Source organism: Sardina pilchardus, chromosome 20 (genome assembly GCF_963854185.1).
Source record: "Sardina pilchardus chromosome 20, fSarPil1.1, whole genome shotgun sequence".
Classification (NCBI taxonomy): Eukaryota; Metazoa; Chordata; class Actinopteri; order Clupeiformes; family Clupeidae; genus Sardina; species Sardina pilchardus.
Window position 1 is genome coordinate 11,887,667 of NC_085013.1, and position 15,205 is coordinate 11,902,871.

Genomic DNA, 15,205 nt, shown 5'->3' on the forward strand with positions numbered 1-15,205 from the left:
TGGAACATTCATGGGAACATCTTGAATAATAGATGGGACTTATAGATTTTCTCTGCATTTAAATGTCATTTGTCCTTGCAGGGAGTGCATTCAGTCCAGCACTTTTCACTGACTGGAATGACTCTGGTGACCTGGGAACTAACCTTGATCTTCAAGAAGCAATGCGAGTTCGGATAACCTGGCTTCATGTGTCTACCTGAAATACACACATTAAAGATTGGCAAAGTCAGACTTTGTGTGCACAAAACCATGTCACCGGTAATGCTCTGTATCTGAGAGCAGATCAATTCCCATACGTCAAGATAATGGCAAATTAACAGCTCCGTTTTGGCACACCCACGGTACAGTCATTTGTGAGACGCAATTACTGGCTCCCTATTCATGAGTTATTACACGTCTTTTGCATTACGCCCACATTTCACCAAGTTGTAAACTGACACAGCACAAGCTTTTCCATTATGACAACTGCAGTTAACAATATTTATTACCTCGGAGCCACAGGACAGGTTGGACCACAGCTTGATTAGCGGCGGGCAGAGGGATCGCTGATGTACTTAAGGCACAGGGAAGAGAAGAGGGAAGAGGCTACAGTGCCCTCAAGTGACTGCATCCAGCAAGGGCATGAAGCTGCTGAGGACATATCAAAGTGGAGAGGAGAAACATCACAGCCACACAGTTTCAAAATCACTGCGAGTGATATTTTACAGAGGCAACTGCCGGGTAGGGCTCTACACTCAAATAGTCTTCAATCACATAAACGCTCCAGGAATGTTATGCGGACTCTTCTGGGCTCTGTAATATGCAAGTAAAAATGTATCACATTCCAGAATTTAATAAGAAACGCACCAAGATCAGTGCCAGACAATTATTTTGCCCAAAGCGGGGGTATGGATTCCTTTGGGAATGAATGCTAAGAACAATTGGAGCATTTACAGTACACATTTTACAGTTCAGTTGATTATTCAAACACATACAGTACACCATCAGTCAAAAGTTTGGGGTCACTAAGAAATGTCCATTCCACTTCATTACAGGCAGAATACCAGCTGAGATCAGTTGCAAAAGGGTTCTTGACTGTTGTAGAAAGAAATGTCTGATCTTTAACGCAATATCTACGATGCCCATTATCAGTAACCATTCATACAATGTTACAAAGGCACATTCTACACTGATTTCATTTTGATGTTAACTGAGAAAAAAAAACCTTTTGCAATTAAGTAAACACATGATGTAATCTGAAAAATGCTGCCCTGATTAAAAAACAAACAAACAAAACAATGCAACTGATCTCAGTTTCTGTATTCTGTCTATAATGGAGTGGAATGGAAATTTCTGACCCCAAACTTTTGACCGTAGAGCAAATCAAAATGTAACCATAAAGAAAGCAAGCCCAACACACAAATGCATTGTTCATAAAAAACTTTATTGAGTATGAATTACAGGTTGGAGGTTGAAAACATATTTTGTTAATATGGCGCAACTGCATAAGTGTAGACTACTGACAGCAGTACAGAATTGCCAGGCAAGAGCACAAGATGTAATGTATTGCTAATTGTGTTTTTGATTTTAAAGCACTGCATGTTCAGTTAAAGTAATACCTGCATTTATTACTAAAGATTAAAGAGAGAAACCTACTGTTACTGGGGATGCATGATTCTATCAGCAGAGTATCGGTATCAGAGAGGGTTAAAGCGGATAGTAATGAAGGATCTTTGTCGGTATTGGCAGATAAGATCTTAAGAATTGTATTATTGGTATTGGCAGGTGAATTGGCAAGACTAGTATTGGCACAACCTATAAGGGTTGTGCCAATAATGTGTTCATCTTGTATTTGAAAATGTAATTTTGGGTAAAATTAATGAGATTGAAAGTTTTATGCCTACAGCTCTGGAAAAAGAGACCACGTCTCATTTTTCTGATGTCATCCTACGGTTGCTGAGTGACATTTGAATGAGTTGATGGTAATATTTAAAATTAGGGGACAATTGCAAATTTGAATATGGCCATCAACTTATTCGAAGGTCTCTTATTTTTTTCCAGAACTGTGCATATCGTCCATCACAACTCCATGTTAATTCCAGCACGAGAGACCCATAATTTTGTTTTCCTTTTGCATATATCAGTGTCAGCAATTGGCCAAAATATTGGCATATTGATTATTGGTCGAAATCCAATATTGTGCATCCCAAACTGTTAGTGCCTGCCAAATAAAATGATCATTGGAATTTACATCACTGTGGTATATCATAAACGTTAAGTACTCCACTGTGGTGCAACTTCGGGTGTGTAATCCAATCTCTATATGAGCATAATAGAGGATAATCCTGGGGTTAGGACAACACTACCTACGATCTACCAACAATTTAAAAATGTTTTACTATACACATACGTAGTGGAGAATAATCCATAATGATGTTGCCCTACATCTCCTCTTACTTCCGGATTTAGAAAAGCACTGGCCTAGATTGCTAATCTATGACTGAGATTTCATTAACTCAGTCGAGGATATGCAAAGCTGGTGAATAAAGTTGTGAATCGTCTGTAATCCACAACCAGTTAACAGCGAATAGCGAAAGGAATGTGCCAATCTGATAAGCAAGCGTAAGAGCTTTAACGCAAATGATCTGAAGCAGGAGAGGAGTAATGCGTCCACTCGTCACTCAGAGAAATAGGGCAAATGAAAAAGGAATTATTTCCTTTTTTTGAGAAGACTATCGTCATTAATACGGTACAGCGGGAGAAAAGTTCAAATACGAGAAGTCATTGGCATGTGACTAGAAGAATACAGGATGAAAAGGGGAGAGAAGTAGGAAAAGGCTGATCCATGGCTGTCAATCAAAGTATTTGAGTCTGCCCTTTTTGTCGGCTTTTTATTGAGCGACTGTACTGCTGCGGTTTGGCCAATCACTTCCCTAAGCTCTCTTCACAAGCATAGCACTCTGGCAGGTGCCTGTCAGTCTGTGTGCCACAGCCAGAAAGCCGGTGAAAAGCTTAGCCACCAACCCCACCCCTCTCCGCAAAAACTCTCCCTATGCCCAAGCTCACACGCAGCAAGCGTTAACGCAGTATGCAGAGATTTGATCAATTTCAACATGCTCCTTGTGCCACTGAGAACAGAGGTACAATGGAGTTATTTGCCTCTCTTTTCCTCTTACCCCAAATCAAATCTGAGGCCGGCTCAATGCCCTCCTGGGATTTCCTGGCGGCGGACAACATTCCTTATTCTTTTCATCTGGATCACAGAGGGTGTTAATGGAAAAGCAGGGTGGGGGAATTGGTGAGGGGGAGGCAGGAACACAAGGGAGAGAACAGTGCAACTTTTTTTCTTTTCTTTCTTTCTTTTTTTTCTGCAAAAGGACTTCCTTACCAAAGAACTGTCCTGATGTCCGTGTCTTCCGTGCGGCCCCAACAGGCGAGTCCACGGCGTGACGTAAGACTCTGCCGGGGGCCACCTCACGCACGAGTCCTAATAGATAAGTCAGGTGACAAAAGCAAGGAGTTAAATCCCAAGAATGCCATACTTACACCGCTTTATTTTCCCTGAATGGCATCTGAAATGAAGCACATTTCTTTACTTGCTGTTGTCTGTTCACTTTTACACTGTTTACAGATCAATGGCTCTGATTGGAGATTGAAAATGTGAGGGAGTTTGTTTGATTTTCCTTTGTTTGTTGTCGTGTCATTTATGAGGCCAGGATAGGAGAGGGACAAATTTGCTCACTTGTGACAGGTGATCATATTCCTGCAGACATTAGTTGGATTTCATTTCAGAAAATGTTTGCACGGAGAAATATTCACAAGTTCAGAAAATCCAATAGATGATTAGACAGATGCAAAAACTCACAAATTCTTTCAAATACAGTATATTAATACATACATTCAAACAAGTGGACTGACATCTTTGTCTGGTGTGATGCATTGTACACAAACCCTTAATATATTACAGCGCCTGTAGAAAACAGAAGATCTACGCCTTTCCAGTACAGTATACCATGACACAATATCATGTCATCAATTTAAGTGAAAATACATGTTTGCCCTTGTCCTGAGAAGAGTGACCTAAATATGTCATCTTATTAGAATCTCCTCAGACACAAAAATGTGGATATCACATTCTCATCAATGTGAACCAGATTAGACAGAACGATATGTAACTTTTTGAGGATTCTGTGGGGGGAAATGCAGGAACAAAGCTGAAATGTCACTCTTGCTTGTGAGTGTGGATTACAATCAGATCCAATCAGAAATCAAGGGCTATTGTGCAAGATTGGTTCCAGTCAAGAGTACGCGTATTCTCTGATCTCAAAGACTTTCCACAATTTGCTGGAGACCCCCTCAAGACTATCTGTGCAATTTTTACACAAATTGAGTAATTCAGTACTTCAAAGGCTATGCATACCCAAACCAGTTATACAAAAAACAAATCACTAACAATTTCTTAATAAGTGTAAGGCAAGTGCTACATGATTGCAACATGTTTTGAAGATTCTGACCTCTTAACAAAACACATGTTGAGGATTCTGTAAAGAAAAAGAAATGAGGACAGTTCTTTGTGCGAGCAGGTGCCAATTGGAAGTAATAATGGCCGAGAGGAATTCTGAGAGATTTTTCCCCCGGGTCAAATAAACAGCCATTTTTTCCCCCAACAAAGTTCTTCAATTATCTCTGAGAGTTTAACTTGGTATCTTGACATTATGGCAGAGAAGCCATGGTAGTCCCAATTCCAATGTTCTGACTACTGCGGACGACAAACTGTTACCACATTGCACTTTGACAGATCCTAGTAAGGCCAATTTTGAAATCCATATATTTATCAGTATTCATACTGCTCCAGGTGAAACATTGTCATGTTTCAGTCCAGAACCAATTCAATCAACATAGCTGTGTTCATAGGTGTGCTGGCCACCAGAACCTTTTGGGTACCCATGGCAGGACAGTGTGTTTGTGACACATTTGGGGAAAGGGGTAGTCTCCCTGTTTTGCTCAGTAAAGGTCACTCTTTTTTTTTTGGAGGAAAAAGCTTCCATATAATATACAATTGATTCACAATTTGTGAGGGTCCACTGCTGATTTTGAGAAATCAATTAAAAAGCAACTCATACATGGTGAGTTTGAAAGCTAACATGACCATTCTTTTCAGTGTGACTACAAGACAAGGTGGCGGCAATCCTAATTTGTTTTTATCAGGCTGCTAGAAAAAAAACAACAGACAGTATATTGATATTTTATCTATGAAAATATGACTAGCTGTCCAAACAGTGATTCAACTGCATTATATTACACGTGGCTGGTAAAACAAAAACGCATTTCTTTCGAAGTCTCTGGCCAAACATCACACCACACGACTTTTTGTCAAGTCAGGCGACATCTGCATTAAATTACCAGCATTAACTGCCTCAGTAGCCACTAAGTAGCGGTTCATTTAGCTGAGCTTTATTTTACTGAGCAAAACCATTCAGGTCGGACACAGTGAGAGTAGCTCCAGTTTAGCGGTGAAGAGGTAAACCAGGCTCACCCTTGATTTGGGAGAGGGAGAAGAACACAGCCGAGAACAGGTGTGTTCCTCACGCACGCGCTGCTGCTCTCGCGTCTTCACCTGGGTGATTCGGAATAAAAGGAGAAACTTAAACAAAAGCAAAACAAAAAGAACCGTTAAGTTCCAAACAAGGGAGAAAATAGAGCTGAAACCAAAATGTACAGACAGGAATGAACAGAACTATGGGAAGCAGCAAGGAGTGAATAGGATAGAGCTCTGGCAGAGAGTGGCATAGAGAGTGTGATTGGTTTGGATTGGCTTGAGGAGCCCCCTGTTGCTCTTATGTCCACAGAATGAAGCGCAAAAGAGAGCCTTGTTTTGCTAATTACGTTTAACCCTTTGGTTACCAGAAGTTTGGGTGTATGGAGATAAAGATTTCAAATTCAGTGGACAAAGATAAGATCTTAAATTGCTTTTAAAGCAAAAGTAGAAGTGTAAACTGGCACATTCGGGAGGCTTCGGGTGTCATAGTGATAGGGGGCATTTGTCCAACAAACAGAACAAAAACTAATAATAAATCTGGCTGATTTCTAACATGAAAATAGTAGAAGGAGTAATGACTGGAAAGCAAAGGGTTATATCCTCTACTACTAAAAAACTGTATCCATTCAAGCACACAATGTCTCCAATTATCCTTTCTCATCCACAAATAACATGGTGATTTTCATATATGCGACCAAATGAAAATTGGCCTTGGCATCTCATCTTAAAAAATGGCATTTTCATGACCTTGATAATAATGGATTACTCACGCTGTTGAGATAGTTCTTGGTGTCACAATTGGTCAAATCAAGATATGGCATAACAAAACTGAATTTTTGAAATAGTTGATAATTGAATGATGTATGATTGCGTTTTATTGAAATGTAACAAGAACAAGTTATAAATACAAGCACATCAAAGAACAAACTGCCTTGGCTAGTAAGCCAGACCCATTGTCTAAAAGGGCAAATTTGAGAGAGAAATGCTTGAAATTGCTCGAAACAGTTTTAGAAAAAACACATATAGCCTAGTTCTACAAATGCTAAACATACAATTTAAGCGCTGCCATCCCAGAACAAGAAGAAAACCTGGTTCTTCCTGTAGTCTGCGGATACTTTTTTTTTTCGTTCTGCAACACAACTGTAAATAAAATTCTCACTTAAAAGCCTTTATATACAAGCAGATTCCTATGATGACCTAGTAGAAATCTAAAATAAAAAAGTCCAAGGTAGTGGGGGGAGGGGGACGGTGGACAGTCACTTTTGTGAAAGGACTTCATGATTGGGATGCTCTTGATTTGCTTTGTTTTTCTCAATGAAAGTCCACCTTTTAAAAATGTCGGATGTTGGCTTAAAAAAACACAAACCAACAAAATATAAATCAAACGTCTTAAAAGGAAAGAAGCGTTTTCATGAATTTAAAACCAGAGATGTCCCAAGTAACCACAAGCAAAAACAAAAAGAAGGATTAAAACATATAAGGAAAGCTTGTGTATGTACATTTATCCCCATAGTCATGGTGCAACAAATACATATTTCAGAAAGTATGTTAAAGCCAATTTTGTAAAGAATGAGAATTTTCCTTAGTCCTATAATTTGATTGTAAAGGATGAAGGGTTGAAAGCCAATCAATCGATGTTCCTAATCTCCTTTTAAAACTCCTTTAGCTTTGCCAATCTGCTACTTCCATTGTTGCCCGTAAGAATCTTGGTAAAACTCCTGGTTGTCATTATTGTAACCATAGTTACCAGAATAGTCGCCACCTTGTTGCAGGGGTTGCTGAGCGATGGGTTGGGAGCCCCAGTTCTGGTGGGCGGTCTGCCGGCGTTTGGAGTCGGGCTGGTTGTAGCCGTCTGCCTTCCGCTTGCCACCCACGTTGCCCCCACGGTTCCCCCTGGTCCCTCGAGGTCCACGGCCCCTCTGCTGGGGCAGGGGACCCCCTCGGCCTCCGCGGCTCCCCCTTGACACGCCCATGGGAGCCCCTCGCTGGCCGTAGCCCCCTCGGCCTCGTGGAGGCGGGGCCCCGCGGCCCCGGGGTGGAGGTGGGGCCCCTCGGTTCCCCCGGCCGCCCCTCCCCCTTACCACATAGCCGTCATCGTAGCCGTAATAGGGGTCCTCATAGCCGCCTCGGTAGTCATGGTAATCATAACCATAGTAGTCGTCATAGTAGTCGTCATAACCGTAGTAATCAGGTGGGTAAGCATAGTTGCCTCGGCCTCCACGGCCCCGCCCACGCATTGGAGGGGGCATGCGTGGTGGAGGGTAGTAGTAATAATCATCGTACCTGACAACAGAACACGCACAACAGGCAATACATCAACTGCAAAACAATTTAGGGGGCCTTACTAATTCATCTGGTTCATACTGTGCACCTTGAATTGTTCAAATGTATCTTGACAATAACTGCCTTGGTCAATTCTTTGGGAATTGTGGTTCCAAAATGGCTAAATTTACAAAATTAAGTTAAAAATGCAGTGTTTGGATTGGAAAAAATATTAATTATTATGACACTATGGAGGGAGCAATGGCTCATTGCATTAGTTACAGGATCTTTCTAAAATGAAAAGGTTACTGAGGTCCTTATTAAAGTGAATTTGTGCTTTGGTGTCGTCGTAGATAACCAAAAAAAAAAATCATGTGTTGAACTATAATTTATTACTTGAGGCTAGGGATGCAACGGTACAGTTTTGCCACGGTTCGGTTTGTATCACGGTTTTTGGGCCACGGTAACGGTTCGGTTTCAATATATCAATATTATCTTGGCTCTAGCATACAGGAGGCTATATTTGCCTTTTCTATTTCAAATCAACAATGTGCTTCTACTTACACTTGCAGAGAAAATATTAAATGCATAGCCTGACACAGATGAAGCAGAATCACAAAAATGTATTAAAAGAAAAGAACACCATCATTGCCTTCTGTCATAAACAGGCAATGTTATCCATAGTGCAGTGCAGCATAAAGTAATGTGTAGTTATTTATTTAATAAACTCACTGTTCTTCACACATTTAAAGAAAATACTTAACTGTTATACACCCTCAAAAAAGTAGTGAACAATTCTGAAAATCTTCTCAAAATAATTGGTGAGGTAGTATTATGTGTAGTTTCAAATGGATATTTGATTTGGGAGTGCCTGCCCTGTCCTCTTTTATGAACGTAAAAAATGTAAACATAGACAAAAGTGCAGTGCAGCATTAAAAATATTAGAACAATGAAATGAACATTATTGCAACCTGTTGTCAGGGGGGGGGGGCAATATTCCGAGAAGAAAGTGGCAAATTTGCCACTTCACAAAGTGTCTGTTTCCCCTGTGTCTCCTGTCGTGTGTGTGTGTGTGTGTGTGCGTGTGTGTGCGTGTGTGTGCGAGAGAGTTGTGTGATTGACGAGTGGACGAGCGATTGGCTGATTTAGCAGTGAGTTTATTGTTTTTCGAGTGGACACCTCCCGCTGCCGTAGCCTAGCATGTACAACGTCAGGAAAATAAATGACCCGAGTTTGGAATGACATGTCAGCCTCCCCATCTCCTATAACCTCCCATCCCTACAATATTTTCCAGTAAACTATCAAAAAGAGAATACACTCAGCTGTGTCGGCGTCACGCTTTCTTAGGCTACTCTAGCGAGCAATCAACGCAGGGCAGAAACCACCGGTTACACTGTTACACACAGACTTTATAATGTGGCAAATTTTCGACCTTCTAAAGTGGCAAATTTGCGTCTTTACAAAGTACGTGGCCCTAATACGCCGTCGTATTCGTTATGTCTTTGGGAATTATAGGAATATTGTTGTCGAAAGGCTGCAGCAATGGATGGTTGGGTTTTCGGTGGCAAACTAACTCTCCGTGCTGCTCCACTTAAGGTTACAGCCGGGTGATGAAGGCGCAAGTGGGCCGACATGTTGGATGTGTTACCTTTATTAGGTGATCGTTGTGAAGCAGTGCTTGCAATGCACACTGTGCTTTGTTTACTGACGGTCTTTTTGCCTTGTTCGTGGGCTACTTCAAATGTCGCCATGATCATGCAGCCGCCGGTAAAGTTTGTTTTTTCTCACATGACTCCTTCATTTGCATTTCAACGCGCTTATTGGCTCTTGGGAAATTCAGTAAAATTCTGATTGGTTGTTGCAAGGTTGACGAGAGGCAAGCTGAACAGTCAGAGAAAACGCATCCCCCGGGTCCTAAGCACTCCTCTCTATCGCTCCCAGGCTACGCGCGCGCAATAACCTTGTATTAAATAAAAAGTTTAATGTCGCGTATACCGAAATATTGCGGTTTAGGTGAGTCTATTGAACCGAACAGGCCAAACCGAACGGTTCAATAAATTATTGAAAACCGTTGCATCCCTACTTGAGGCCATTACAGCCAAAAAAGGTGTGGGTTCATTCCGTTTACCTGATAAGGAATATATCCCCAAATCTTTTAACTCACCCCGTCGGCCTGGTGGTCTGTCGCTGTGCTTGCCTCTCTTTCCTCTTCTTATCAGGAGGCTTGGCGAGAACAATTTCAATCTCCTCACCCTCCAGCTCTTTCCCATTCATCTCCCGCATGGCCTGAATACAACACACAAGATAATCTGATAAATCATCATAGGGTAAACAACGCTGATATCTGCACCGTGTGACAGTCAAGGTCATACCTACAGTATCATTTGAAATACATTTGAATGTCACTGCTGAAATTAGCTACATGCAGGCCTTCTGCATACATTCTACTGTTAGTACAGTCTTTGAGTGGATGACAATGACTCCTGTAGATTACTTTTGGGTTAAAAAAGAAGTAGACATCTTATGATGGAAGGCAGATGAAGAGAGGCAAAGTTCTTCACAATGAATGTGTAAAAATTCTTTATCGGACAATGAGCACAGTGGGGACTTTATAGTTTGGGTTAATAGCAACTAATGGTTAAAACCAATCAGACCAGTTGCAAAATATCACGATACTCCACCCAATGTAATGTTACTTGACTCCTATTATGGACATCATGTCTGATATAGACTTTAACCATTTCTCACCTTGACAGCAGCATCCCTGTCTTCAAAGTGAACAAAGGCATAATCCTTCAGCTTCTTCACTCGCTCCAGCTTCCCAAACTGGGAGAATGTGGTCTCAAGGAGCTCTTCTGTCACTGGCGTGGCAAGGTTCCTGACAAATAGCACCTTCACCTGACAAACACCAGAGCATAGCCCCTATGAACTACCTACTGAAGCACAATTTCCATACATTTCTGAGAGAATTTCTGATCTAAATCTAATTCCGCTAACTATCTGAAATGTATCAACTCATATTACTTTAAAATACATCTATCTATGAAAGCCCATTTAGTACCATGTGCTAGATGCCCATTAGAGTCTTCATAGGCTTTAGCACCAAAACTCAAACAAATTCTAGCTATGTTTCTGACCGATTCAAATACATTTCTTGACATATTGTACCTACATACATAGCAAATGGCTACAAAGATGTGCAGTCAAGTAAAAACATACTAATCTGAAACAATAGTATCAGTAAGCAATATATCTGCAAAACCAAGCTTATGTTATTTGTCCAACATTGTAAAAGTCAAATTTGTTCAACCATGTGAAAAGCATTAGACATAGACAAGCATTAGACATAGAATATTACATTATGTGGCTGTAAATGTTTTTGTAAATGCTCTTCCAGGGGGACAGTTCCTGCTATAGTTGTATGTATGTTGCTAGTGAAAGTATACACAGGTAAATAAATGCAGCGAGAGAGAAATATATTACCAATAAACCAAGAGACAGTTTCTCAAAATCAACTGAATGAGAAAGCATTTGCTGTGTGCACGAGGGAACATACAGCTCATCAGTGATGTCTGGGGTGTATTTAGTTTGTAAATAGGTGAATCTAACCTTTGCCATGATATCTGGGTCAGGCTCCTCCACTGGGTCAGCCCACTCTACAGTGACTGGGTTGCCCCAGACCTTCACTTTCCCACTCATGAGCCTGCGCCTGGCCTGAGCTGCAGATTTATGGTCCTCATACTCAAGGAAGCAGAAACCTCGATTCTTTTTCTTGTCATCTGGCTGATGGTAAAGGATCACCTCAGTGAGGCCCTCTGGTGGACACAGGGGGAATCACACACAAGGCAAAAGTTCAAGGAGTTCGAAGAAGCCTCGTTAGTGATGAAAGGCTTAAACCAGGTTTATTTGTTTTTAAAAAAAACCAAATGATTCAACTGCTACAAAAAATAATATTTATGGTTAGAACATAAATAAGATGACTGTGTGTATCTGTTTTGTCTACCTTTGCATGCACTATAAACACTTTTATGATAAAGGGAGGCATGGGTATGACTGGATTTCAATAATTATTGAAAAAATGTCTTCAGGATATTACCAAAACCGTTCGCTGACCTGTTACTTTGCTGAAATCTTCCAAAATGCTTTCTCTGGTCTTGTTCTTGGGGATTGACCCAACAAACAACCGATTGTTTGCAACAGAGATGCAAACACCAAGATATTTACCCGACCGGATTTCATAATTATCGCACTAGACAAAACAAAACAAAGAAGCTTTTTTTAGTTCTTCACATGAAAGCCAAACAGCGGCTGTGAGATAAGCGATATGGCAAACAGATACAACCACAATCTGTATAATGAGTGAGTGAATAATGAGGTTTCGATTCACCCCATTTGTCATCGGTTAACTGATCTTACCAACTTTACCGCCTCCAGTGCAGCATCTTTATTGCAAAACGTGATGAAGGCATATCCTCGGTTCTGACCAGAGAGCGGGTCCATCATCAAGCGCAGATCCCAGATGGCGCCAGCTTTCTCAAAGAGTGGAACCAGCTCATCCTCATACAAATCCCTGGGAATCTTCCCAACAAATACCTGTGACAAGACAACCATGCTTTTAAAGAAGTAATGAAATATCAATCCATGTGAACAATTCCAAATTCACCATATGACTAGCAAAAAAATACTGAAACTGTGTGGGAATGTTTAGTCGGTGAGGAAATGTCAGACACAACAGATGACTGAATCACTAAGTGTTTTCTCATTTCATTCAAATTAAAATGTCATCATACTGACTCACATTTATTCAACACCTGATCAAAACCTAAAACATTACAGTGCTCAGTCACACAAAATGTTACTTATCAATACTTAACCTACATAAGAACTATTTCTTCTCCTGCACAGATCACAACATTCTACAGTTTCTGTAAGGTGCACCAAATGCACCAAAATCAGGTCGCTACTTATGCAACGGACTTAGTGCTGACAAGAAAATATTCCCTTCAATTCCTGAATGAGACAGAGAACTCTTACCTCTGTGCCAACTGCAGGCTGGGACCCAGTGTACACCTCATCTGGTGGTGGACCTCCGTACTTCCTTTGACCTGTGGTAACATCCAATGTGTATCCTGTTCTCTCTAGGAGAGCCTTCAAGGGAAAAAACACAAGTTTATTTATACACATGCACATAGAGAGCACTTACCAAGTCCTTAGCATCATAGCCTAACATTTATTTGTACCAAAGGCCTTGACAGCCTCACCTTAATTTTGGCTTCATCTGGGCCTTTTGTAGATTCTTGGACTTTGCTGCCCTGCTTTTCTCGCTGTCTGTAGGTTTTCATCACACCACACAAAAACGCACTCTTATTCTGCAACAGAGGATAATGATGCTCAAATCAACAGTTTGGCTCAAGACCCCCTAGAACACAAACTCTGCACTAAATACTGGCCACACTAACCTGCACATGCGACAGATCGCTCTCTTTAAACTGCTGGAGGACCGCCAGGGCTCCTTCCTCATTGAACTCCCTCAGAGCATCAATGGCCCGTTCGTCCAGGTCAGCGTATGCCACCAGTCCTAGAACACATCCACAACCGCCACCGGTCATCTATTAATAACTGCACATGTAAACAGGGACAGCATTCCATGGCTGAGTGTCTAGTGGCACTCCTCTGAGAGTTACTGACATGCAATGTGGTGCTCAGTGGAGCAGAGTGTATGCCAACTCCTTTCCATGACACTACAACTCCTGCAGTCCAGCGAACTGATACCACTGCCCAGTTCCAAATCCATAATGCATCTCTCGAGATGACGAAAGGAGGGTGTAAACTACTATCTAGTGCATATGAAATATAACTAGTAGAATACAGCTAGGGTTTAATGGAGGGGACATACAAACCAGGTGAAGACTTACCTGTTTGAAAGATATTGTCAAGACTCGCTGCTACTTTCTGGGGGAGTCCTGCGTCAATGAGTGTCTGGTAATTCTCTGTGTGTGCTACAGTGATGTCCATTGGCTCCTCATCCTCCTTGACCGGAGTCGAGTTGCCGTTCACCTCGGCAGCCATGCTCCTGAAGCCCAATATTTGCAAAACTTACTGTACACATTCGAGTTCATGACCTTTCAAGCAAATCAGCACCTTGTGCCTAGTGCCTTCCACTGTTGTTTTCAAATAACACATACCGTAAAATGCTTCACTGTATTCTAGAATAATAAATGTCACTATCCGAACTAGAAAAACCCATAGCATACCCCATGGTTGGGTGTTTCCACTCGATCCAGCCCAGTCAATATTAATGACCATTTCAGTGTTTTGTATGTCCTGTCAATCTAACCCTTCAGAAATAGTATGAAGCCTATCAATTTCCAAACACATCAACACCGTGTTTACTTGTAGAAGAAATAAAGATAGAGAAACAAGTTAAAACACATGAAAACCTCGTACAGCCTCAAGTTTCTTCATTTTCACTGTTAAACCTATGCCATGCGCAAATGAGACTTGAGCATTACATTATTATTCTGTAGTGCTTGTTGCTGATCAAATTATCCACACAAACAGAGCATTCTCTGATGGCTCCTCTTCATAGATTGACTTGTATTTTGATTTGCTACCTCCAAAACTCTCCTTTCTAACAAGGTTTCTTTGTTAATATTCTGAAGACCCTTGAAAATCAGCTAGGATAGTAAGGTAAGTGGTCAACTAAATGGAGCATTTCATGTTTAGACGTCATACTCTTGACGTTGCCGATCATGCAACTATAACTAAGTTTTATAATATATATGGCGTATATGTATAATTTGAGTTTAGTAGAAGCGCGACTGTTCGCTTGCCTTCAACATACTGACGTCTGAAAGTGACAACAGCTAACAAAACGCGCCTGCCCAGACAGTCCACGAATGTCTCGAATGTTTCAAACTAGCAAACACAGACCGTTCCGCCCCCCTCTTCGGCTAGTAAGCTAGCGATTTGTGTGCTCCTACATCATCTCTGAAGCCATCCTTTACAACAATGCACGAGTGGAACATGCCATGTAAGAGACAAAGACCAGAAAAAGGAGGTAGCACAACCTTTATTCGTCGTCCCATTAATTAAATGCGGCCTAAACTGAATGTAGCTGCTAGCTACTTGTTCAAACCTTGAGCTAGGTCTGGCTAGGTCTAGATAGACAAAAATTGGCAACTAGCAAACATGATTACCTACTTACCACACTTCTGAAGGAGGGCCTGTTCGGTAAATACCCCGCTTCCCTCTATCAAATTGCAATACTTTATCAATTTGCAAAATATTTGACAAATGATTCCTGCAAGATTCCAGACGGCGCTGCTCGTACCCGATTCTCGCGGTCAACGCGACCCCAGCGTCAGGGTACGCGCACGCTGTTGATACGGGGTTTCCTACCGTGATACACAGGGACTCGGCGTA

General features: G+C 41.4%; 1 protein-coding gene across 2 annotated transcripts; it reads right to left on the reverse strand.

Annotated features, from left to right (window-relative positions):
- Nucleotides 1-1,404: 1,404 nt before the first annotated feature.
- On the reverse strand, nt 1,405-15,126 carry LOC134068113 (heterogeneous nuclear ribonucleoprotein R). 2 transcript variants are annotated; one of them, XM_062523648.1, is made up of 12 exons: nt 14,988-15,126; nt 13,696-13,853; nt 13,240-13,358; nt 13,042-13,149; nt 12,815-12,928; nt 12,197-12,373; nt 11,894-12,029; nt 11,390-11,595; nt 10,529-10,678; nt 9,945-10,066; nt 7,266-7,801; nt 1,405-5,596 (listed from the first exon to the last, which is right to left on the reverse strand). In XM_062523648.1, the coding sequence occupies exons 2-12, from the start codon at nt 13,847-13,849 to the stop codon at nt 5,565-5,567; spliced, it is 1,854 nt and encodes a 617-aa protein (XP_062379632.1). In that variant the 5' UTR covers nt 13,850-13,853; nt 14,988-15,126; the 3' UTR covers nt 1,405-5,564. The 2 variants fall into 2 exon arrangements, with proteins under 2 accessions (XP_062379632.1, XP_062379631.1); XM_062523647.1 differs by lacking the exon at nt 1,405-5,596 and having other exon boundaries at nt 6,376-7,801.
- Nucleotides 15,127-15,205: the final 79 nt, after the last annotated feature.